Source organism: Cydia amplana, chromosome 12, assembly GCF_948474715.1.
Source record: "Cydia amplana chromosome 12, ilCydAmpl1.1, whole genome shotgun sequence".
Lineage (NCBI taxonomy): Eukaryota > Metazoa > Arthropoda > Insecta > Lepidoptera > Tortricidae > Cydia > Cydia amplana.
The window spans coordinates 8,041,131-8,068,432 of NC_086080.1; the positions used below are offsets into that span (position 1 = coordinate 8,041,131).

At 39.6% G+C, this 27,302-nt stretch overlaps 2 protein-coding genes across 3 annotated transcripts in view; one reads left to right on the forward strand and one right to left on the reverse strand.

Annotated features, from left to right (window-relative positions):
* LOC134652593 (transmembrane protein 47) overlaps window positions 1-9,169 on the forward strand; it is a 30,899-nt gene extending 21,730 nt beyond the window's left edge. For both annotated transcript variants that reach the window (XM_063507754.1, XM_063507752.1), the window contains exons 2-6: window positions 2,453-2,649; window positions 5,475-5,614; window positions 6,842-6,904; window positions 7,756-7,886; window positions 9,000-9,169. In XM_063507754.1, the coding sequence (XP_063363824.1) occupies window positions 2,453-2,649; window positions 5,475-5,614; window positions 6,842-6,904; window positions 7,756-7,886; window positions 9,000-9,032 (564 nt within the window). In that variant the 3' untranslated portion in view covers window positions 9,033-9,169. The remainder of the gene's footprint in view (window positions 1-2,452; window positions 2,650-5,474; window positions 5,615-6,841; window positions 6,905-7,755; window positions 7,887-8,999) is intronic.
* A 6,000-nt stretch (window positions 9,170-15,169) lies between these two features.
* On the reverse strand, window positions 15,170-27,016 carry LOC134652913 (replication protein A 70 kDa DNA-binding subunit). Its single transcript, XM_063508148.1, has 12 exons — window positions 26,792-27,016; window positions 26,465-26,712; window positions 25,599-25,856; window positions 25,080-25,242; window positions 24,169-24,373; window positions 22,851-22,963; window positions 21,172-21,243; window positions 20,694-20,848; window positions 19,401-19,496; window positions 18,164-18,326; window positions 17,261-17,455; window positions 15,170-15,311 (listed from the first exon to the last, which is right to left on the reverse strand). Exons 1-12 carry the CDS (start codon window positions 26,822-26,824, stop codon window positions 15,201-15,203), a joined length of 1,812 nt encoding a protein of 603 aa, XP_063364218.1. The 5' UTR covers window positions 26,825-27,016; the 3' UTR covers window positions 15,170-15,200.
* Window positions 27,017-27,302: the final 286 nt, after the last annotated feature.

The window sequence follows — 27,302 nt, forward strand, 5'->3', positions numbered from 1 at the left end:
TCTCGTGCGTATGTAATTTCATATGATGACAGTTGACCTGACAAATGATATAGAGATGGAATCGAGTATTAAACCTCGTTTTAAAGGAATCCGTAGTAAGGAGGTAGTAGGAGTAGGTACTTAATTGAATTCATTTCGAGTATTTTTTAATTTATGTTCGTTTCAATTTCACCGATTGTTCAAACATTCTTGTCCTCTTATTACTTGTATTGAAGTCGTCCCTTCCAAGAATTTTCAATAAGTGTCGACCAAGCAAGACTAAAGAATTCGATTAGATTTATTTTATGAATCAAATTACTGTACATATTTGCCTTAGTCTAAGTTTTAAGAATTTGCTATACGAACGTTACAAACCACAAATGTTTGAAATGTTATCTATATCCTCCTAAGCCATATAACATAAAATTTCATTATTTATCAGTGAAATTCGAACCGTTAGTATACTTAGGAAATACATTTGATTTTGTTTTCTTTGAAAATTGAACGAAACAAAACAAATGAAATCTGAGTTTCGAACTGATGAAACATTTTAAAAATCTGTCTGCTTGGCCCATAATCTCTTCCGCACTTCTGTTTGATGAAAACAATAGGTACGTCACATCAATCTGCTTCACTGGAACAATCAGAATCCTGTTATCGACTTCAAAGCTCGCTGTTTGATATTGTGTTCCCAGAATAACACATGCCAATAGTTACAGCCGGTATACCAATCCAAATAATATAGTATAGATACCCACTACTGAATTTCTATCAGGTTCTAGGCGTTCTAGCACAGACAAGACATCCTCTAGACTGAGCATAGTAACGCTACCCCCTCTGCCACTCATACGGTAGTTTTACTCCATCTTCGAGTCAATCCCGTGCCGTGATTGGTCCGTGTTTTTGAACGGACCAATCACGGCACGGGATTCGCTCACCTCGTCCCCCCGCACCCCCGGTTTTTTGGCAGCATCGGTTTCATGAAATAATTGCTCTAAACTCAGTCTAGAGGATTCCTAGTCTATGGGTTCTAGTTATTGCTCTAAATTGGAAGTTCAGATGAGAATCTTCTTTTGGATGCAACCTCAAAAAGTGCTATTCACCATAGCACTACCGGGTGCATTTGTCATTTGTGTGTAACAATAATATCTTGTCTATGCAACTAAGAAACAAATCAAATTATTTTATTGAATATTTTTGTGTTGTTTTAAGTACATAGTAAACTAATTATTTTAGCACGCCGGTTTGATCCATCCTAGGCAGCTAGATGGTTTGGTTACATTTTCTTTAGTATATGACATCAAAGTATTTAAGTTTATAAATCTATGTAATATTTTCTCGGCTGCGCAGTCCTATCTATCAGCTGATAAGTCTTACAAAGATAGGGACATATTGTACCTCTCTAACAGCTCCTCCTAAATCATTCTAGAGGTTTATGAATTAAGTAAGAATTTTAGCATACTGCCTAATAGCGCCTGAATCGTCGTCATCTGTTAACATTGTTCCCACAAAATTGAGTTTAATAGGGATGATGACACATGTTGAATTTTATAACAAAATCGAGAAAAATAGATAGCAAATCAGGGATGTTGCGGATGCCGATTTTTTGACATCCGCGAATGCGGATGCGGATGCGGATTTTTAAAGGCTCACATCCGCGGATGCGGATGCGGATGTCAAGATAGTACCATAAAAAACGTCAAATATTACATTTTAGTAATTTTTATTTAAAAAAACGGCCAAGTGCGAGTCGGACTCGCGTTCCAAGGGTTCCGTACATTAAGTCCCACTCACGCTTGACTGCTCATTTTTAATTAGGTTTTTTTGGTTAATGACTAAATAACTAGCAGTCTAGCGCTTACGCCGATGCTAAGACGTTCCTGTGCCGACCTGTTCCACATCCGCATCCGCATTAAATCCGCATCGATTTTATGCGGATGCGGATGCGGATGTTGAAAATAATGCGGAAGTTCCGCGGTTGCGGATGCGGATGCGGATATTCGCAACATCCCTGTAGCAAATGAGCAATTTATCACAATAATGTGGATATTAGAATAAAATACGGAAATTTTACAAAAATACAGGACCTGAAAGTTTCAATATTTAAGTTTTTTTTTACTTCCAAAAACGATAAAAGTAAGGGTATCATTCGATTCCTTAATTTTATCCAAAAATATATTGTATAGCAACTACATATATACATAAACGCAATATTTCACGGGCAAAAACGCAATTTTCTTGTTCTGTCCATACTACAAGATGGGATCTCAGTGGCCTTGACGTCACGTTCACTTATCCTTTTGTGAGGGGCGTTTCGCGAGTGAAGTGCGACTGTCGGACTTTGACTATAATTTCTGACTTTTGTGTTGCTTTAATGCAATGGGTATCATATAGACATGTGATCCTAAAAACAAACCCGATCGATTGATACCATAAATGAAAATTAGTAATGTAGCGTATTCTCTGTTTGCAGGTGATCGCCTTGATATGCGGCCTGCTGGTGGTGATCCTGATGGTGCTGGGGCTGGCGTCGGCGGACTGGCTGATGGCGGCGGGCTGGCGGCAGGGGCTCTTCATGCACTGCATAGACCCCGAGGCTCCCACGCCGCTGCCCTTCGACATCACGGCGCAGCCCGGCTGCTACGCTGCCAGGCCTACCTCTTATATTAAGTGAGTGCATTTCTCATTAAGCTTCAGCTTACGGCGATACTGGTTTGGTTCATAATTATTTGATAATACTTTGACGCACTTTAGGGAAATAAATTCAAGCGTAACAGAATAGTAATTACTACGCAGTCGACGAGACCCCCGTGGCGCCTTTCATATTCAGTGTTTTCATTTTAAGGATACGTGCGCATACACGACCTTTGTGGGTTCAAGGCGTATAAGCGTGTAACCCCATAAACGGTACGGAGGGGCGCCGTACTTCGAAAATTAAATTGAACGGCCTTGGCGAGGGTGCCAGATGGGAAGCCCTCAGGGGAAATCTTAAATCTATCGAGATTAGTTTTGTCAAAAGTTTGTCCATCCATTCAATAACTATTATAATATGATCGGGGCACCAACTGTCGGTTCGCTAAAGTTTCATTGTATAACAAAGTTAACTATGTAATTCTCTATTGGATAACAGCTGTGTTGCAAACTCTTCTGTTACTATCGTAGCAAATGATGATAGCATAATTTTAGTGACATTTCATTAAAAGAAAATTGATAATATTTGTAATGTATACCTACTGGCGACACTGATGGTAGCTAAAGGTAAACAGTTGAACAAATGCCACCGTCTACCATGCTCCATTCTAATGGTCACACTTATCTTGTGTATAGGTACCTACATAAAATGGAGTTTAACTTCAGCAAAGGTCCACGTTCACTAACATAGTGCAGTATATTGTGGTTGGCTGTTTCAAGAGCTCTACAGCGGTTGATTTGTTGCCGTCCAACGGCCACTCACATTCTCCAAGCCGAATTAATACAACTACGTTTTCCAGTACCTATGTACTTAGTGGTCTCTTCCATGCCTTAAAACTATGTGAGAAGCATTCACTTAAATAGCCTATTCGTACATCGTACATTGAAGTGCAATCAATTATTTAGCTAATATGACATTACAAAAACATTATTTAAAGCTACATTATAGCATTGGCATTACTTTCTTCAAGAATTCTTCTCATGGCTCAAACGGACTCTGTGTTCGATCATTTTATTGCATTTGCCGAAGATAGCAATGAAATAGTTGTTAGGTTCTATCACAGATAATTGCATTCCGGTTTTACGCTTGCTAAAATTTTATTTAATGGAAAGTTTTACACTACTCTGTCTAGGTTTTGTTTTCAACTGGTTCGTAGGTTCGTAGGGACCAACCTGTTTTTTGGACCTTCGAAATGTTCCATAAATTCGCCTAGCTTTTACGAGTAGGAGATCACCAAGATGTTTCCCAGGGGGGTATGTGCGTTGGTTATTGTTATTGTATAAAGACTTCATCAAATTCTGGTAATGGTTCGAGCAATAAAAGGCATAGGTTGCACTTCATATTTGTATTACCACAGTGCAAAGATTACTTATTGAGTTTATATCGAAGCACGAATAATTGACTTCTAGGAAACTAATGCCTTGTGGAATTTTTCATAGGAACGCACAATACCCAACAAATTTGCGATAATAAATTCAAGTATATAAATCGCCATGCGCATTTTCTCTACAGACACCCCAAAGTAGCTCAGACCCCTTTCATAGGACAGTAATTACATCTAGGTTCTCTCCTTATGATCCAACAATTTAGACTGGTATATTTAATCAACCCCAATACCATCTCACGTGATCTTTAAATAGAGGTGGTGTCAGGCCGGGGCCAGGTTTTTTTGAAAAAAGAAATGAAAATACGGCTTTGGATAAGATTCGAACTTGCGACCTCGGGGAATATCAGTCCAACTGAGCTAGGTACGGAAGCTAGTTCAATCTGTATGCTTTTTTAAATATTTTCACTTTTATTATAAATTTTGTAATATAGCTTGCAGACGTCTGCTTATTACTAAAATTAATAAGGCTCTCGTGTCATCGAACGAGTTAACCTCGAGGTCGAGGATCGATCGTAATCGGTGCATACAGTTCACACGCAGATGCACGACTTATAATCAGACGCCTCACGCTGGGGCCAGACTGACACCACAGAATAAGTAATAGTATGTGTAGGTACGTATGCTTTCTTGTACATAGAAAATAAAAACACGGTAAACGCAATTACACACACACACACACACACACACACACACACACACACACACACACACACAGTTAATTATATACAACAAAGGCGAACGTATGTAATATCTTCCAATATATATGTAATTGTATTATCAAACACAAACAGAACGGACACGCTCCACCCTGCTCCGAATTGAATCTAACCCCGGGGCAGCAGACTGACTGACAGTCGATTGACATAATCTCAATTCGCAGTAACGCGAAAGTTCAAAGTGCCAGTGTATTGTGCTGAGTATGGGTACCTCAAATGTCAGTCTCAGTAAATAACAACTTTTTCTTGAAGCAACAACGATGTGCTGATACCACATATAATTATAAATTATCTCGGAGGAGTGCTGATTTGCAGCGAGTATAAGTACCTAAGAGCGCACGAGCAGACTCTACCTCAGTGGTTCCTAACCTTTTCCGTCCGGTCACCCCTATGTCTAACTAGAGAACCTGATTTTACCCCTCCTCCCAATGGTAATAAAATATAAAACGTGTACGTTTGTTGTATTGTTATATTAGGTTAGCTTATTTACCCCCGTAAAATACCAGTTTTACCCCCACATGGGTAATTACCCCCAGGTTAGGAACCACTGCCTAACTACCTAACTACTAGTAAGCTGACGGATGATTGTTTTATATTGAACCTCGAGGGCCGTCTTGACTTCATTTGTCGTTCTAAAAAGACATTATACTCGTAAGAACTGTGATTGAAGAGGTATTAAGCGTGTAAATTGTATTCGCAGGGCGTCGGCGGGGCTGTGCGTGGCGACGCTGGCGGCGGACGTGTGCGGCGCGCTGCTCACGGGGCTGGGGCTGCGCGCCGCCGACCACCGCACCAAGTTCCGCTACTACCGGTTCGCGGTGCTCGCCATGTCGCTCGCACGTATGTACCCGCGCTTTACATTTCATCTATAAGGGCTGATTTAGACGGCGCGCGTACTCGTATACGATTTTAGTTACATTGCGGGCTGTTGGTTGCGTCCAATTCAACCAACCGATCAAAACCCGCAATGTAATGAAACTCGCATGCGAGTTCTCACATAGTCTAAATGAGCCCTAAGGCAAAAGTCACAACTCACAAAGGTCTCCTCGGCGGGACTGTGCGCGACGATGCAGGCGACGGACGCTTCATCATTCAGCCAAAAATCGTTACTGACACAAATGCCTTCTAAAGATCTGACATATGCGTTGCGAATAGGTATTATTATCATCACATTTATAATTTATTTTACAATCAAGGTGGAACTTGGCTACATAATGTCACAAAAATATACTTGTCGATAATATAAAAATAGAACTGTTTGACCTATTGGTTTAGAAGCAAAACGAGTAAGTAGGCAGTAGCTATCAGCTGAAACAATCATTTTAATAATTCATGGAATATCAATCTGATGAAATTGTACCGCCTACGTGGGTGATCTAAATCGGGAAACATTAAACATTTTGTTTTAAGGTCGCAAGCAATTAAAACAAGTACATCTAGAATTAACTGCCCCTCAACTCATAATTACGTCCAATTACTCTATTGACTTGTATTTTTGGGTATGATTTACATTCATATTGTATACCCGATTAACTATGTAAATTACTACTGTCTGCTTTTTGTTAGGTACTTTGTTTGTTTTAATGTCCGTTGGAAAATGTGACATACTGACGTCGGTTTCTTACAAATAATAGGGCACAAAGTAGTAAGTAAAGCGGCTTGATGTATAGACGTCAGAAAATTGCGAACATCTTCTAAAAAATATTTGAACGTTTCCGAATTGAATCCCCATAACAATACCATCCTACATAACAGGGCATTTTCAGTCACTAACTGCTCTATTATGTAAAACTTTTCAAAATTTAATAATCTCGTACTTAATACTTAAGAAGGTGACCTAACTTCGCCACCAGAATTCCCCAGACTATCCTACTTTCAATTTTAACGACACTTCAACCGAAGTAGTTGCTACGTAGTTGGTGATAGAGTCTGTGCGGAAACAGAAGAGTCGTGGAATGTATTGGGCCCCATTCATTCCACGACTCTTCTCTTTCCGCACAGACTTTAGAAGTTGGAAGTTTTTATCTCTGTAATAACTTTGTACTTAATATTTTTATTTCTTTGCAGTGATGTGCATCTTAATAGCGCTAGTCATCTACCCGGTGTGCTTCGCCGCAGAACTGAATTTAGGTGAGATATTATAATAAGTCAATCAACTTTTTCTTGTCACTCGTTGCCATGGTTATGTTCCCTTGGGCCACTATTAAAAACCTGCTTTTTTAATTAGCCAAAAATTGTTTGTGACAGTTATAAACCCTTTCGATAATGGGTCAACTACGAAGCATTACATTTCTTCTAACAAACTGCTAGTTTTCTACAGAATAATGACTGGAAATAGTCAATTGATCCACCCATAATTAAACTAATTGGCCAATAAAATAACTGACAACAGTATGTTCGATAATAGTACCTAACAATTGTCGAAAATACCAGTAACATTTATCAAATTCAAATCAGTTTAACTGCTGTAAAACCAATATATTGTACCATAATCCAATAATATTTCCAACACAAAAAATCATTTATTTTTCTAGGAATAAACGTTTTCTACGAAATGTATATTTTCGGAAACATTCTATGAAACGTTTTTCTACGACATGGATATACCAGAATGCGCCGGAAGCACTTAAGGAATTGCATATACTTGAGAAAAATCGACCCGTGCCGCCGTGACCCGAGTGGTTTTAGGCATCTGTCGCGAATGTAGAGGACACTGGTTCGATTCCAGCCCTGGGCACTGGAGGCCTTGGTCACTTTTTCTTCCGTATATGTGTAAGGCCTGAGTGGACGCTCGAATTGGGCGTGCAGCGGGGCGGGACGTGCGGCGTGCATGTTAAACATGCAAACGTATAGTAGCGGCCTTAGTGCACGCTGCTCAAATCACTTGTGAGCCCGACGCCACGCTGCACGCCCCGTCGAACGCTCCGCTTCGAGCGTCCATTCAGGCCTTAGACTTAGACTGACATTTTGGTAACTTGCAGGAAACCGATCGGTTTGGGAGTTCGGCTGGGCCTATGGCGTCGGCTGGGGCGCCGCCATTTTCCTGTTCGGCGCCGTCGTTCTCCTGCTGTGCGACAAGGAGAGCGAGGAGCTCTACTACAAGGAACGAAAAGTACGTGTCGATGCAATATGAGCTTTATGACTTGGACTTAGGGTTTGCACGACGGATCCGTAATGTATGGGAATATCCGCGGATCCGGATCCAGATCCGGATAATTTCATACATTTCGGATCCGGATTGCAAACCCTACTTGGACTGTAGAATTGCCTTTCGCACCGACCGGCAGGGCTGGTGTGAAAAGGCGAGTGCGGAGCTCTACTACAAAGGAACCAAAAGTATTTGTTGGTGCAATATTAGCCTTAAGTCTTGGGCTGGGTCTAAAGCGTCGGTTTAGGTATCTAATAAATAATTACTCCAATGTAATTTAAGCCATTATCAAATTGCAGCAGAGTTGCATTTCTTTTGTTTCGTTCGATTTCAAGACAAAAGAGATTCAACCACATTTATAACACTATTCACAAAGACATGTAACTCCGTACATATAAGATGAATACAGTCTAAGGAAAAAACGTGACTCTGAAATCAAGAAAAAGTCAATCTCGGATAGATCTCGGAGAGACGCACACACCTTTGGCCTATGCTTGGCTAGATGGCGATGACGACATCTTTTCATATTTAACAATTTTAACACATAGGTATCAGTGAAAGAACATGGATCGAAATGATATAAAAATAATAAAATAATTTATTCATATATATAAAATTTTTGATCGTTTTATACATTTTCATTTTGAGTTTTAATCATGTGTCGATAGATGGCAGCATAGACTAGGAATCCTCTAGACTGAGTTTAGAGCAATTATTTCATGAAACCGATGCTGCCAAAAATACGGGGGTGCGGGGGGACGAGGTGAGCGAATCCCGTGCCGGGATCGACTCGAAGATGGAGTAAAACTACCGTATAAGTGGCAGAGGGGGTAGCGTTACTATGCTCAGTCTAGAGGATGTCTTGTCTGTGGATGGCAGTAAATTTACTGTGACTACAAAATTTACTATGACAGGACCCCTCTATACTATGTATTCTCTTTGCTATTGATTAAAAATTCAATCGGCTAGATCATGGGGCCCCCTCTTTCTCAGGGTCTTCTATCAGATTTGATCGATTCCTGAGATGTTGTCCCCCTAGTGATTTAAGCAACAATTAACCCGTTTTCCCCGGCGCAGGTGGTCCACACGGAGCGCACGGGGCGCCCCTAGGGCCGCCCGCGCCTGCCCGACCTGGTGCCGTGAGCACCGCCTCGCTAGCACCGACGCGCACGCCCGCTGGGTGTGAGACCGAGGTAACGTTGCGTACCGACACACACACACACACCTGACTGTGCGATTGTAACATAACGAGACACGACATATTCTATTTTTACACACTTTTATTTAGCTTCGCTCCGTATTTGGGCTTTTTCTAAAATAAATATCGAAAACCCGATTCTTTCACATCTGGACGTTCTTGGGCTCATTATACTCAGAATCGACAGCACTCTCCAACCTACCATTAAAAAAATATGTCCCAAAATTTTGTATGAAAATTGTATATTCCACTACGTCACGTTACATACAAGTGAAAATTTTTCTCATACTAAAAACGTGACGTAATGGAATGGACATTTTGGGACATCTTTTTTTAATGGTAGGATGGAGAGTGCTGTCGATTCTGAGTAGAATGAGCCCAAGAACGTCCAGATTTGAAAGAATCGGGTTTTCGATATTTATTTTAGAAAAAGCCCATTTATGTGTGCGTCAACTTGAACCTCTTTCCGGTGTCAGACACGATTGAAATTTAGAGTACTTCTGTATTTCCGATGACAATGCAATAATATGCTAACATGGAGCTGATCTGATGATGCGGTCTGAAGGTAACCATAGGAATTCCTCAATGAAAAAACACAAACACATCGAGGTTTCGAGAAGTACTTGATAGAAAAGCAAATGAGTAAAAGTTATACTGTATGTGTCACAAACATTTATTGACAGTAACCTGTTACAAAGATTTTCGCTTTATTTGGCAAGTTTTGTTTAACTTTTGATATGCTTTAGCACTGATGAGTGCATCCGTACATTCAACATAAGCACGTCAACATTAAGTTCATGTTTTGAATAGCCATAATTTTACGGTAGAACACGAAAGGTTAATGGGAAATGTGAGTTTTGACAGCATGTCCTCCGAAATTGAACATCTTCCATAAATAAAAAAAAAGATTTGTTAAGTTCACACTTCTTCCAGTTTCGAGACTCAATTTTATTAAAAATTTGTAGCATTTTTAAAATACTGGAGACTTACTGGAGTTTTACTACCAGTGCCACTTTGGTACTGACCACTTACCACTTTACTACCTACAGTAGAGCAATTAATATATGTATTTTAAACAGTAGAAACCAGTAAACCTAAATTATCCCGCCCTCAGTCTATCTATTCCTCATTTGCATAAAATGAATTTATTAAAAGAGACGTTATAAATACTTATAATATTTATATACTTAATCACAATAATGTTCTCAATTTTATTTTGAATATGTCGTGCAGTTTCTTCAATTGTTATATCGCATTGTCAATTCTGTATTTATAGAGAAAAGATTTATTGCGTAAGAAACGCAATATATGTATATGATTTTCTAAATAAAAACTGTGCAGACGTAATTTACGCAATCTATTTTTATCTATACGGAAAAGGTGTTAAACATATTGAGCACATTAAAATCATAATATTTGGTGATTAAAACGTCTGTTGCGAAATACGTGTTGGAATCTCTTATTGGTCTAATTTATGTAAAGTTCTTTGATAATGACATTTTAAGAAATTATGAGTTGATGTGCTACAATATATGTATTTAATCGGTACGGAAGTGTTTACCTAAATAAATCTGTCATGCAGATGTAGACCCTACAGTGTGGTGACAAGGTCTACTTAGCATTGATAGCCCTCGATGACTCGCGTCATGTTTTCTTAGGCTCATTTTGTAGTACTTGCGCTGATACTAAATTATATTTAAGATTAGGATCTGTATTGAATCTCAATTATTGAAATAATGATATTACAAAAAAACCTCAAATGTTAGCTTAGGCTGTTTTGGACCATAGTCAGTGTGAGTGCTATATTATACTTATTTTTTAATCATTTGTGTTTATTTGTTTTTAAAGTATATTTTTTGATAAATCTCAAGCTAAGATGTAAGCTATGTTACATATAACATTTTTGACAAACGATCAAATTTATCAACTTTTTTTACTTTGTGATTCGCTACGTGTTAATAACGCGTTTTATTTTAGCCATACTTTACTCGTAAGTTTTTTAGTTGTAAGTTTCGTTACTAAGTCCCGCGCCAGCGCGCCGGGCGGACGCCGTACCTAGAACGTAATCCGTTCCAAAGAGCGTTCCCTTATTTATTGGCTTTAATTTATTCGCCCTACGTTGGTAGACGTTGAGTTAGGTTTAGTTAGACGCGCGCTCGAGTATGTCTCATCGCTGGCGTGCGCGGGGCGGCGACAGGGCAGGCGCCGACAGGCGACCGACGACTGGCGCGAGCACGACACGAGCGCCACGAGTACGCGACACCTGCGCGTGTGGACGGACACGGACAAACCTAGTGCTAGTGCACGATAGTGTAGTGACGTTCACTAGTGACGATGACGGCGAGCTACGCCGTAAAGTAGCGAGCCTCGGTTCTTCTGACATTCGTATATGTTAGTGTATTTTTAACGGACGTAATATACAGCGTGCGTGGCTGTTAACTTCCCTGGACGGGATCCGGTGACCGGCCATGATACTACTGAGATATCTAAAGGAATTAAATGTATGTTTTGATTATAGTTACCTTTTAGTACGATATACTCGCTGTTGTGTAAAATCTATTTTATTAATGTTTATACAATTTAATAATTGTCCCGAAAACTATTTTTTCCTCTCGAATCAGTTTCGACCTTATAAAATTTAGAATCTCATTCGATTACTTTTGATCTGAAATTGCAATATTAACTAAAACTTTTTTGGAATTGAGTATTATTTTAAAAATCATAATATTTTTTTATTAACGTTTATATAAAAGGAATGTTTAACGAAATAATTATCAAATACATCTTATTAAAGTGTTGTAATTAGTATAACGGTCACGTATAAGTGTAATCTAGTTGTTTAAGATTAAGATATTGTAAGAGCATTGTTAGAGCATTTACTCAGTGCTATCGTTCGGTCTGACGATGAATTTACTAGTTACAGGCGACCGTGTCGCCCTCTACACTGATTTGTAGTCCTTGGTTGTGGCTTTAATTCCATAAAATAACATTTATTTTGTGATAATTTGGTAGCTTTTCTTGAGGCCTTAACGGAACACGTGACGTAACAGATGGCCCGCTGAAAACTTGTCAATTTACAATTTTATTTAAGTAGTTTTGTAGGATGATCTTCTATTTTGTATAAGGCCAATTAAATTTAATCATATTTTTTAACTTAGATTAAATAAGGTCTGTTCTAACACTCACTCGATACTATCGAAATGTTTTATATCCACACTGCCATTTAACTTAAATTATTTTTCTTTCCCGAGTCATTTTAATTATATTAGTGTGATAAATTATTGTATTTACTGTAAGTGTACATTTTACATAATATGGTATCCCTAATCCCTTTTAACGTCAAGTAACTAACCAGTTATTTTCGTAACTTGTACTTGGGCAATTTGTTAGAGCAGTTCTCTTCAACTGCCCATGCTTGCCTGGCTATACATATTCGCACAATGCAGATACATACAAATAATATGTAACAAATGAAGACAAAACATTTTGACGCATCAATGAATTTTATATATTGCCACAGGGTTTCATTTTGCCTGTTCTTTAAAAAGTTTATTCATTATACCATTACAGTGGTTTGTTTCAAAACCTAAAAGTGTGCATATGAAACTTGGCAGGCACATGAGTCAAAAGCTGGTAACTGCAACTCAAAATGCGGAAAAAATGGATATCTAAGTATGTTAACTTTATGATACTCGTACGCAAATCTTGGTACATATTACCTAAGTCTTTGTAATCTCTAATATGTAATTTAACTTGTTTTATCCAGTGCTAAAGACAATTATTCACAAGGAGACAAACAAAACGTTCCGAGGCAAGTCGCACAGGTGATATCTTACAAACATTCTACTTACTTCTGGCGATGTTTCCCTATTTGCCATTGTCCCCAAGTGAATTCCTGGCTTATGAGTACAGTAAGGCTAAGATGGTCGGCTCTTTATCATTTGTCACCATGCCTGTCACGTTCTAACAAATATGTAAGTGCGAAAGTGACGCATGGCACGATAGGTGATAAAAATACGACCATGATACCGTTGCTGGCACGAATGGAATGAACGAAACTTTCATTGTATGAGTGACATCTTTATCGGTGTACAGTCAGAGCCACCATTTTATTGGTTAGTCACACATCGATATTTTCATTCACTCATTCATTCCATATATGCCAGATCTTGTGAATCGACCTGTACAACAATGTAGACTCATTTCAATTCAAATAACTTTGTAAAAGAACACGCAAAAATGTAGGTAGGTACTGAATTATAGAAAGTGATACAGGTGGAGGGAAAGTCAATAATAAGATGAACTAGTATTTTGTTGTTCTTTTACAGATTTCTTGACGTGTTTTCGGTACATAATATATTGTACCTACTCTACGAAGTTGCCCATGTATGATCATATTACAATGTCCATTTTCTTAGCCAAATTACAAGTCATATCAATGAGATTGAATAAAGTACCTAGTGAAGAATGAAATGTTTTATTTTACCTACTTACAGTTCAGCTAATAATGATATGCCCTAGACCGCACACAAATAAAAAAAGCGGCCAAGTGCGAGTCGGACTCGCCCATGAAGGGTTCCGTATTTAGGCGATTTAAGACGTATAAAAAAAAACTACTTACTAGATCTCGTTCAAACCAATTTTCGGTGGAAGTTTACATGGTAATGTACATCATATATTTTTTTTAGTTTTATCATTCTCTTATTTTAGAAGTTACAGGGGGGGGGACACACATTTTACCACTTTGGAAGTGTCTCTCGCGCAAACTATTCAGTTTAGAAAAAAATGATATTAGAAACCTCAATATCATTTTTGAAGACCTATCCATAGATACCCCACACGTATGGGTTTGATGAAAAGAAATTTTTTGAGTTTCAGTTCGAAGTATGGGGAACCCCAAAAATTTATTGTTTTTTTTCTATTTTTGTGTGAAAATCTTAATGCGGTTCACAGAATACATCTACTTACCAAGTTTCAACAGTATAGTTCTTATAGTTTCGGAGAAAAGTGGCTGTGACATACGGACGGACAGACAGACAGACAGACAGACATGACGAATCTATAACGGTTCCGTTTTTTGCCATTTGCCTACGGAACCCTAAAAATGCTTTGGCTGTAGCGTATTTTTCAATAAACTAAAACTGTTTAGAGGTTTAACTGCACATAAAGAAATGAAACAAAATTGATTATCAAAATAGTTTAATTAGGTACACTTAGTGGAATTGTAAGATTGGAATCGCATAATTTTATTACAATAACAATGCCAGCATTGGTTTAAAAATACTTGTAACAGTTGTAACATTATTTAATACCACAGTCTTTCGTGTTATGCTTTGGTTTCCTCCGATAGCGGTGCCGTCATATAGCGGCCGTCTCCATACAAATACTACGACACCCATATTTAGCCGTATTATTTAGTATGGAGACGGCCGCTATATGACGGCACCGCTATCGGAGGAAACCAAAGCTTTACACACATTAAAACAAAACGAATCAGTAACATTATGAATTTGGGACCTAATGACATTTTTAATTTCAATGTTTGTATTTCAAACTTGATAAGTAGGATTTTTAGTCTTGTTAAAGGCGTATCATTGAGGATTTGCAAGAGTTTATACTTTCCGTTCAACATACATTTGGCATACAACACAAAATGAGTCCTTCATCCATACATATACAGGGTGTCCCAAGAAGTAGTGATATACTGAAGCTGGGAGGTAGAGGACCTAGAGGGCTAAAAAATCATAACTCCGAAAATACGAAAAATCGCGGAACATACATGGGGGTGATTCAGATAGCCCTCTAGGTCTCTAGGTTCTTGGGACATCCTGTATAAACATGGTACAAAATATATTTATGAACATTTTCTCAAGAACTAAGAATCGTACATCTTTTAGAATAACATCCAAATTTAATAGTATATACTTACATATTTTTTTGAATCTATATTTTACATTGTATCAAAAAAATAAAGTTAAAATACATACCATACAGAACTTATGTTAGCCAAGGTCATGTCGATCAAAAAGTAATTATAATACCTTTAAAATTAGTTTAAAAACTAGGTTAAACTAGGAGCCCTAAACTTCGACGCCCGTAACGGCCTTAATGCTTTTGATGAGTCTGGCGTTGGCGTCCTTATAGTCCACGGGCGCGGCGTTCATCACCGTGGTCTTGAGGCGGGCTTCGTCCTGTGGAGGTCATGTTAATTGGTCAAGTATGATTTAAGAGCCAACAGGAGCTAAGATTTAAATATTTTAGGTAAATATACCCGTCTCGCTAACGGAAGCGGCTCCTAAAACTAGTGCGATAAGGACAAGGCGAAAAATCCTGCGTAAAAATATCAAAAATCGAAGTTTCGTACTCGACTGTTTCCTCCTCCAAAACTTAACCAATCGTAACCAAATTTGGAAATCTAAATGATTATGACATTATCTGTGTCGGACCGTTTTGCTTTTTTGACTATTGATGTCAGTTTTGAATAGCACGCCTCTCATTGCGGCATAGTCAATTAGGCCATTTTGGCCATTTTTGAAGGGCTCTAGCGCCTTAAAAAACAAAAATATTAAAAAAAGCAAAACGGTCCGACACAGATATTGACAATATTAATCTGTGTTGAAAAAATCATTGCTCTAGCTTCAAAACCCACGGAGGAAACAGTCGAGTACGTTTGTATGGAGAAATGACCACTCCTGTTGGCTCTTAACAACAAAACTGTTGTGAGACCACACTCACAGACAAGACATCCTCCAGACTGAGCATAGTAGCGCTACCCCCTCTGCCACAAATATACGGTAGTTTTACTCCATTTTCGAGTCAAAGTGTCTTTGTGTGACGTCCGTGTCTTTGAACGGACCAATCACGGCACGGGACTCGCTCACCTCGTCCCCCGCACCCCAGTATTTTTGGCAGCATCGGTTTCATGAAATAATTGCTCTAAACTCCGTCTAGAGGATTCCTAGTCTACGTGTGATACTCAGACAATTCAAAGTAGAATCCGGTTATAACGACACCCAAGGGACCGATGACGACGTAATATCGTTCGTGCTAACCGGGAGACGTACTAAACGAACTGATAGACGTACTAAACGGTCCCTTGGGCATCGTTAACCCTTTATAGGTATACGTAGGTACGTACTTGCGTATACATATTAAACTGACGCGCGCGGCTTAAACCCAATATCAAGCTTTGTGAAGCCCAACAAGGTTATCCACACCTGCTTATCATATGACCTATTACGGGGTCCCGTTGTTTCCCATAAAGTTTTAAGTCATAATGTATTGTTTGTCATATTATCATTAGTAAAAACTGTAACCGTAAACTGTATAAAACTGGAACCGTTAACATTTCAGGATTGCCGTCAGGTTATCCTATAGATAGGTTAGGTTAGGTTTGTTTTATGGCAATCCTGAAAAGGGACGCGTTTCTGAACCAAATGAATTATGCCTAACGAAAATGCGGGCAAACAATACATTATGGCTTAAAACTATTTGGGAAACAATAGAGACCCCTATTATACTTACGCTATAAGTCTCCATCTTAGTCCTGAACTTGAAGACGAAGGTCCTAAACTTGATGTCCTCAAACACAGCAGAATATCCAGCCTTGTCGTACTCGGACATGCGTCCGACGTCGGCGGCGCTCTTGCCTATCATATAACCTATTATGTATACTTACGCTATAAGTCTCCATCTTGGTCCTGAACTTGAAGACGAAGGTCCTAAATTTGATGTCCTCAAAAACAGCCGTATATCCAGCCTTGTCGTACTCGGACATGCGTCCGACGTCGGCGGCGCTCTTGCCTATCATATAACCTATTATGTATACTTACGCTATAAGTCTCCATCTTGGTCCTGAACTTGAAGACGAAGGTCCTAAACTTGATGTCCTCAAACACAGCAGTATATCCAGCCTTGTCGTACTCGGACATGCGTCCGACGTCGGCGGCGCTCTTGCCTATCATATAACCTATTATGTATACTTACGCTATAAGTCTCCATCTTGGTCCTGAACTTGAAGACGAACGTCCTAAACTTGATGTCCTCAAACACAGCAGTATATCCAGCCTTGTCGTACTCGGACATGCGTCCGACGTCGGCGGCGCTCTTGTCTATCATATAACCTATTATGTATACTTACGCTATAAGTCTCCATCTTGGTCCTGAACTTGAAGACAAAGGTCCTAAACTTGATGTCCTCAAACACAGCAGTATATCCAGCCTTGTCGTACTCGGACATGCGTCCGACGTCCGCGGCGCTCTTGCCTATCATGGCCTCCGCCGCCTCGTTGAAGGCCGTGATGCGCTGGTCGCCGGTCGGGTCAGATACGTTGGCCTATGAAGTGTACAATTTCCTAAGAACTTTGGATTTTTAAATTTCTAACGTTTTGTATATCGTTACAAAACTTTGCTGGGACACAGATGACTTCTCCCATGAATTTTACATATATTGGTTGAGGTCATATGAAATAAGCAGTTTAGACGTATTAGGGCCATTTGCACCAATCAGTAACCTGGGGTTAACCGGTTAAACAAGAGAGTTACCATGGTTACCAGTACAATTTGACACTGGGTTTACGGTTTAACCGCTTAACCCGAGGTTAGCGAGATGGTGCAAGTGGGCCTTAATAATGTTAGTGGTGGTACTATAACTGTTCCAAATTTTAGCTATCTACGTCAAACGGTCTCTGAGAAAAACACATTTAACCGATTTGCAAGACCGAAGTGATCCCATAAGTGTTCCGTGAACAAAGTTTTGTACGGAACACTAAAAACAATTGGTATGAAAAAACCATGGGAATACTTGCTTTAGCATACAACTTAACCCCTCGTATGCTTAGACACGGATCCGTGCGTGGGAATTTTAATATATTGTTGTAAATGCCAAGGTCACTTTTTCAATGATCAAATTTGACAGGCAGCATACGAGGGGTTAATCCGAACTTAAGGTGACTAGGTTGGTAGACTTCCGATGGTTACAAGATGACATTATGTCTGCTAAATATAGATATAGTTGAACACCCATAATCTAAATGTAACTTACCCCTAAAAGCAGCCGGTACTTGTAGTTAGGATATTCTCTGTTACACTTTTCGCATCTGAACAGTCCATTTTCTTGGTCCACCAACTTCTTGTTGCACTGCTCCTGAGGACAGGCCTTGTACACGGCGTTGTCGGTGAACGTGAACGTTAGCACGCCGAGAAGGCTATAAAAAAAAGAGAAGGCTATAGAACATGTGAAACCTTCTGTGTTATTGGCAAATCTATCATCAGCTTATTAAAGCTGTAGTAGATAGCTCTGTATGTCATGCACTTCATGTAGTAACTAGGTTGGCAAGTGCGCTTAACCTTTTGGACGCCAATGACCGATATATCCGCAGCGTAGGTTCAACGCCAAAGACCGATTAATCGGTCACAGACCACAGAGGAACATCGACCTACGTGCATATACATAAAGTTCAACTTCAGTTTCGACACTTCAATGATGTGGCGTCTGAGTGACAGCATTGTGTTTGACACGGCGTCGAAAAGGTTAATGGCTCCTCTACACTATCGGCGATGATAGACGATGACTTGCGGACACGATCGTGTAGGCACACTCGGCAGTCCCCGTCACTCATCGTCTGTCATCGCCTGCGACCCGTGAGTTGTCGGTTTTTTGGGCATGCATCAAAGGGAATCGCCGGGTGGTTGCGTTGCACACTTGTACAGGCGATCATGATTCATGTGGATGCACGATGATCTTGCCGATGATACTATCAACGATCAACGCCGATAATGTAGAAGGGGCATTACGCTTGAGTCATAGGTATAGTTTGTCGATTTCTAACAGACCCCGAAGGCGATAGATCCTTTGTCTATTGTTAAGTAAAACCGCACGTGCTGCTTACCTGCAAAAAAGGGTCTTATTTATTCTAATTGGCACCTGAGCGCGGGCTAGTCCAACGCTGAAAAAACCAGTGTAGGTGCGCTCCCCGATAACGCGCCTTTGTTACGCATCTCGATGACACATTTTAGACTGGTTCTGTAGCGTTCGACTCGCCGGTACTCAGTAGCCGTAGTACCTGAGTGCCGGCGAGTCAAATGGACCACACACAGCCTAGAAAAATATTTTTCCATTAGTTCATTTTGAACCTTATTGCAATCTCCATAGAGTGGTAATTCAATAACCGGTAAAAACGGCCCAACCATTTTTTTAGGCAGGTAGAAGCACATGCGGTTTTACTTAACAATAGACAAAGGATAAGCCTCGGGGTCTGTTAGAAATCGACTCACTATACCTGTAGTAATCGCCCTTGTCGCCCGAGCCCAGCTGCTTCGCCTCGGCTTCTGAGAACGTGATCCATTCGCCGCTGCCGCCGCCGTAAGCGCCGGATCTGCGACAAATAGAAGTGTGTTAAGAATGTATATCAACTGCAGGCACAGCTTTGAAGATGCTGGTTAAAACCTGGTTGCCGAAGAGCCGATTTCACGAAAAAGTTTAAAATGCTATCATTGTATGGTCTTCATCAGTAGTTCCACTAAACGAAATGATGCTTCCCTTTACTATAAAAAAATAAAGTAATGGTGGTAAATATTTGACGATTTCTCCAGAAACCCATCTGCGGATCCTAACTATACATTAAGACAGTGGCACTTCCTGCTAATGTCAAACAGATGTGCATAATTATTTTCCATCGTATTTTCACAGAAACGTACGGACGTGTCTTGCTATTTCAGTTAGTCTTGGTAGAAAAAGTACTGAGGTTGACTGAAGTAGCATGACAAATACGAAAGTTTCCGAGAAAATACGATGGAAAACAATTATCGCACTACATCCTGGCGGAGATGTTCACGATGTCCATGTTAGCGCCGCCGTTATCGTACTAGCCTCGCAGCTTATGCGCCTCCGGAAAATCCGGGTTGAGCCGGATAATGGTACTCGCCAGGCAGGATAAGGACTTGCTGCCGTTGTGACAAGGTTCCGTACCTGGCTGAGATGTTGACAATCTCCATGTTAGCGCCGCCGTTGTCGTACCAGCCGCGCAGCTTATGCGCCTCCGGAAAATCCGGGTTGAGCCGGATCATGGTACTCGCCAGGCAGGATAAGGATTTGCTGCCGTTGTGATAAGGTTCCGTACCTGGCTGAGATGTTGACAATCTCCATGTTAGCGCCGCCGTTGTCGTACCAGCCGCGCAGCTTATGCGCCTCCGGCAAATCCGGGTTCAGCCGGATCGTGGTACTCGCCAGGCAGGATAAGGACTTGCTGCCGTTGTGATAAGGTTCCATACCTGGCTGAGATGTTGACGATCTCCATGTTAGCGCCGCCGTTGTCGTACCAGCCGCGCAGCTTATGCGCCTCCGGCAAATCCGGGTTCAGCCGGATCGTGGTACTCGCCAGGCAGGATAAGGACTTGCTGCCGTTGTGATAAGGTTCCGTACCTGGCTGAGATGTTGACAATCTCCATGTTAGCGCCGCCGTTGTCGTACCAGCCGCGCAGCTTATGCGCCTCCGGAAAATCCGGGTTGAGCCGGATCATGGTACTCGCCAGGCAGGATAAGGATTTGCTGCCGTTGTGATAAGGTTCCGTACCTGGCTGAGATGTTGACAATCTCCATGTTAGCGCCGCCGTTGTCGTACCAGCCGCGCAGCTTATGCGCCTCCGGCAAATCCGGGTTGAGCCGGATCATGGTACTCGCCAGGCAGGATAAGGATTTGCTGCCGTTGAATTCTGCCAAACGCGCCCCCTGCGACATTTTAAAATTTTACTTGCTGGTATTTATATCAGAACTTGAAGAACTTGCTGGACATGAGATGGATACTTGACTGTGGCAGCCTAGTCCCTCCAAGTAATACTAATATCTAAAAAAAAATTCATCTATAATCATCATAATTAGTGATTTAGGCTGCAGGATAAGGGAACGTGACGTCAAGGTCACTGAGCTCCCATAGATTTTGTTATAAAATTCAACATGTGTTATCATACCTATTGTTTTTCATTGTGCCTTTACGGAATAACAATCTTTACGAGCAAGTGTGATGAAAAATAACATGAACAACAATGGTTTACCTTAGCAGACACAACAGGGTTTGAGCTGCCATCAAAGCTTTCTGCTTCACCGCCCCACAGTGTAAGCACCACCTGAAACAGTAAATAAATTATGCGTTTAGTAACTACAAATACAGTAGCAACAATCATTAAAACCATACAATGAAGTTAAACACGAAAAGCTTCATGCAGATGTTTATATAACACCTATTATAATTATAACCATGGTTTTTGCATAAAATAAATGAAATGAGATGTCGTTGCGATTGAATAGGCCCTGTCCGCTGAACTCCCTTCTTTGAATACAAGGTTTCAATATGATTTATCAACCAATTAAGATATGCTCAAAAAATAAACCATAAGTAGACAACAAATCAGGCAGGTCTCATTTCAAGTGTCTTCTGTATTGTGTTTTTTAAAGACGTAAATATTACACCGAAAATTAGAGCATAAATCACTGACTTAATATAAAATAATAGACACACAAAGCAGAACAAAAACGTCAAGAAATGTGGATCCCAATGACGTTTCGCACCATTTGCATTGATGATAAAAACGCTTACGTAAATTTTGAGTCAAGATAAATGTTTCGTACAGAAAAGAGCTTAATGTCGTAAGCATTAAGTGTCAAATTTGCAAACATAAGTACCAACACTGTTAAAAAATTTAGTCCGATGGCACTAAACGTAACGTATTTACGTCAAACGAGACTAATGAATGAATGGAGTCACTTTGGTAAACTTTAATATGTATTACTGTACAGGAAAACCAATTGAAGTAATAAATAAAACAAATTTAATTTAATCGGGAGCTCAAATAAAATTAATTCGTGGTTCAAATTCAAACAAATTAAATTTTTAATTCGTAAGTATACGTCTTTAAATACTAATTTCCTTGAAATAAATTCTACTTATTAAATAACTGTGTATTTAAGATCTACATTTACTCATAGCACGGGTGCACGGGGAAATTTAGATACTGATTGGATTTTTTTTATAAAGTCTACCTATACTTTATAAAAAAAATCCTGTGGTTGTCACTGTGTTCCGACAGGTTTAGCATTTACAGTTAGTCGATATAAGCCCTTATTGGTGGTGTATATGTCGGAAACAGGGAAATGGGCCGAACACACAAGTGCCGTTTTGCCTTGTTTAAAACTGCATCACCCCTATCTCTTGCTATAATTAAATAGCAGTCCACTTAGCACGTCGCATAGGTTTTCTTGGAAATCTTCAATTTAAACATAATATTATTTCTTATGAATTCCATATAAAAATAAAAAAAAAATATTGACCTCACATCGACTCATTAGAATTTTGTTCCTTGACATCCCTTCTTTGGTACTAACAAATTAATTTATTCAAAACCATAAAATTACCACCAGATTACATAAATTATGTAATGCTATCCAAAGAACTAACCGAAAGAAATACATTCCATCCTTTTTCCTTGCTTTATCATTGTTATTTTTACATATTTTAACGGCACATTTCGTAATTGTTGACAACTTCACATTTGAGCGTTTCAAACAAGACTAAACGAAAAAGTAATGCATGATCTGTTTTGACATCACTTTTGTGGGGCCATTTTTGGCGGCTGATTGGGTATCCAGTTCTTTATACTATATCAATGGCATAAATGAATGTGTTTTTTGTAATTCTATATTTATGTAAGTTATTTTATGCTAGCGTTGTACTCACTGCGCCACCGGTAGAATCAACAAGAGTGACTTCTCTTTTCTTGAGAAGCTTGCCCGTGCTTCTAGCGGTGAGTTCCTGCACATCTGACGCAGAGCGGCATACTCCGATCACATCTGCAACATTATAATGGATGACATGCATCAATAACTGTTGCGAAACCTAAAAAAAATACAGGCTTTAAGGCAGTCTCTAGCCAGTCGCGAGCAGGGGCCCTACCGCACAAATCGAAATTCGCAAATTGCGGGCATTTTTCTCTGTCACTCTAATTACGCCTTCATTGGAGTAAAAGAGAAAGATCCCCGCAATTTGCGTATTTCGGTTTTCGCGGTATCCCCTCAGGACACCGCTATATGCGTAGTGTAAGCGAGGCAGAGCTATGTACGATGCGTATAGATAGTACTACCTCACTTACACACTTGCGGATTCGCATCAGTGTTATTACCTCATACAACTAATTGTTTATGAAAAGGACCATTTGTAAACCTTATTCCAATATCACAAGATCCATCCATGGTCAGATAAGTGTGTTGTTTTACTACCAACCAAGTGTGTAATCCGTATTCTTGTTTCCGGTCTCATTACTGGGTACGAAGTTGTATTTGATGGCTGACGCGGTCTCCATACATTCGGAGATTACTGTGTCGACAGAGAACGTCATCTTGTAGTTCTTTAGGCCTTATTGCACCGACATAAAGTATAAAAAGCGGCCAAGTGCGAGTCGGACTCGCCCATGAAGGGTTCCGTATTTAGGCGATTTAAGACGTATAAAAAAAAACTACTTACTAGATCTCGTTCAAACCAATTTTCGGTGGAAGTTTACATGGTAATGTACATCATATATTTTTTTTATTTTTATCATTCTCTTATTTTAGAAGTTACAGGGGGGGGGGGACACACATTTTACCACTTTGGAAGTGTCTCTCGCGCAAACTATTCAGTTTAGAAAAAAATGATATTAGAAACCTCAATATCATTTTTGAAGACCTATCCATAGATACCCCACACGTATGGGTTTGATGAAAAAAAAATTTTTGAGTTTCAGTTCGAAGTATGGGGAACCCCAAAAAATTATTGTTTTTTTTCTATTTTTGTGTGAAAATCTTAATGCGAATCTACTTACCAAGTTTCAACAGTATAGTTCTTATAGTTTCGGAGAAAAGTGGCTGTGACATACGGACGGACAGACAGACGGACAGACGGACAGACAGACAGACAGACAGACAGACATGACGAATCTATAAGGGTTCCGTTTTTTGCCATTTGGCTACGGAACCCTAAAAATGGATAAATTTATGTGTTATTTATTTACTTAACTTACCGAGTAAGGAATCCGTAGTCTTGTTTCCAATCTCATTGATGGGCACAAAGTCGTATTTGATGGTTGGCACTGAAGACGCGTCCTCCATGCACTCGGAGACGACTGTGTCAGCGGAGAACGTCATCTCATAGTCGTTCTTCAGGCTCGTGAATTGCTTGTTGGCAGTCTTAAGCTGGCAGCGACTTATGTAGTATACTTTGTCAACCTGAAACAATAGGGTATTTGACACATGTTGAATTTTATAAGTAAATCTAGTTAAATAGATAGAAAAGGAGCAATTTATCACAATACATTGGAAATTTAAAAAATATAATGCGAATATAAAAAAATACAAGACCTTAAACTGAAAAAGAAAAAAAAAAACTTCATTTTTTTTAACTTAAAAAAATACTTATGAAATATTGTACAGCAACCATATACATAAACGCAATATTTCACCGACAAAATCGCAATTTCCTTGTTTTCCATACATCGAAACGGCTTTTACATGGTGACGTCACGATGTATTGCCATCTATGAAGCGTTTCGTCAGTAAAGTGCGAGTGCCAGACTTTGACCACCATTTGTAACTTTTGTATTGCTTTACGTACGTACAGCGTGCGTACGGCGCCATTTGATACGCTTAAAGACGTGTCACGAGAAAATATTTAGGGCCGTGGTATAATCGTAATGAGATCATCGACAAACTCGGTTGAAGTATTTTACTGTTGAAAGTAGGAATAGTCTGTCTGGCCCACCGTTTTCAACAAAACAAGGCCGCAATTTCGAAAACTGTAAACGCGAGAAATTTATTACATATAATAAAATATTTCACCAGTCACCTCTCTTTCTACTGAATGTTGGCTTGACCATACTGGTATACATCTACATCTTTATACTTTGTATAATACCTACTTGTATGGTGATATTACCTGCAGCATGTCATAGAACCGATCGACCTCATTCCGGAAGGCGGTGGCGCGAATCTCGCCACTCTCGTCGCACAGGTCCATGCTGAAGAGTTTGCCTTCGCCTTTAGCGTTGCTCCATGTGCGGATCGGGGATTTGCTCATCACACGCGCTTTTATCACCCATCTAAAATTACATTGTGCAAAAATATTGTTGAAAGACGATAATTTGTAATGAAATATTTGTCTTAAGGATATTAATATACATAATAATGTCAAGTTAGGATTTAGTTAGCATTCATATTTATTTTGCTCAAAGCAGCATCAATGCAGGTTCACTTAGGCATGGCCATATTATTTGAGGAGTGTCTTTTCAAAAGGGTTTATTTTTTTCTTAGCGGTACTTCTAGAGAGAACCTTGCTCAAGAAAAATTAAGGTCCAATTTAGAAATAGATTCCCAGAAAAAATAAACCCTTTTGAAAAGACACTCCTCATTTATGCCAATAGTTTTACTCTGAAATATCATGGAATGTAATATTTACTTGTTCTGATAAGGGCTGAGACTTGAAATAGGATGTGTCATCTGTGAAGCCAACATGCTGGAGTCCATAGACGGTGCCGCCATTGGCTTAGACACCGTCATGGGAGCTGGGGCCGGCACTGGTCGAGGCACAGGCTGCATTGCCGGCTGTGGGGCAGATACTGCGCTGTCTTCCGTCCAGGTCTGAGGGTTGCCAAGCTTCTTGCCTACTTCTGAGCCTGGGGTCAGTATAGTCAAGTCTAGGATAATCATGACCCTCCTGAAATTAAAACGGCGAAAGTTGAGGAACCAAACTGGCATTGTAAAGTATCAGATAAAATAAATAAAGGATGAGGAATAGTAGTTATCATACACGGTTTTACATCCAAAAAGTAACTTCAATTATCTCTTCTGATAAAACTTTACAATATTTTGCATGCTGAATTAACTCTATCACCCCTAAGTCCTATGGACATTAGCCCCTTTATTGTATAAAATGCTTCCATTTTACTAAGGGTAAAAGGTACAGATAAAATCCCACATCTACAAAGATGGAGCTGGTGGCATAAAAATTACAATTTACACAAACAAGGAAATGTAAATTGTAATTTTTATGCCACCAGCTCCATCTTTGTAGATGTGGGATTTTATCTGTACCTTTTACCCTTAGTAAAATGGAAGCATTTTATACAATAAAGGGGCTAATGTCCATAGGACTTAGGGGTGATAGAGTTAATTCTGCATGCAAAATATTGTAAAGTAAAGTATAAATAGGTTAGTCTGTTTATATTATGGTCATAATCGGTCACATGATCGTAATATAAACAAAATTGTGTACAAACAGTTTAGGCACCAAAACAGTACTGTAAAACCAAGGAATGAACTTACTTCTCTCCCTTCCCCGTATTCTTCAGCAAAGACGTGACAAACCGGTCAATCTGCACAACGGAATAGTCAGACAGTTCCCCAGTGATCAGCTTGTCGTTAAGCTGCGTCGCCAGCATGGCGAAGCTGTGCGAGTGCTTGCCGTCCGACACCAGCAGCCGGAACCTCTCGTTCGCACCACTGCCTTGAATCTTCTTGCTACCTAGCACTTGCATTATCGGCTTGTCATAGTGACCGCCATTCATAATAACCTACAAAAACAATAAATATATGATTAAACTATTGAACTTAAGGAATGTAGTAGCAAAATCGTGATTCTATGATAAATACCTCAAGGGATCCTTGCGACAGTTGGTTACTCATTTTTGAACAATTGTAATCACTCCAACAATGTTGCACAATAAAGTTAAAGTCTGGTAGAGATATCACCAATCATTGATCAATTTTGAAAGAACTTAGTACAAGAATAGTACAAAAGAAGGCGTAATAATGATTTTAATCGAAGAACATTCACCGCCGCTTCGGGTATTCTACGACACTTCGCGCGATTTTGATAAATTTGACAGCTGTCAATGTCACCGCATGCCTTTGTTCGTCGTGCTTCGTTCAGGAATTTTATAAGCCCCTTCCACACTCGTGCACAAATCGCATCGCGAAGCCGCGAACGCTAGTGTCGAGTCCGGTGATGAAAATAATATAAAGTCTATTTTTTAATTCGGTAGACTAAAATGACATTTTATAGTATGAAATGACATTTTATGTTCATACTATGAAATGTCATTTTAGTCTACCGAATAAAAAATAGACTTTAGTGGGTCTAACCAAATCATAACCAAATTGT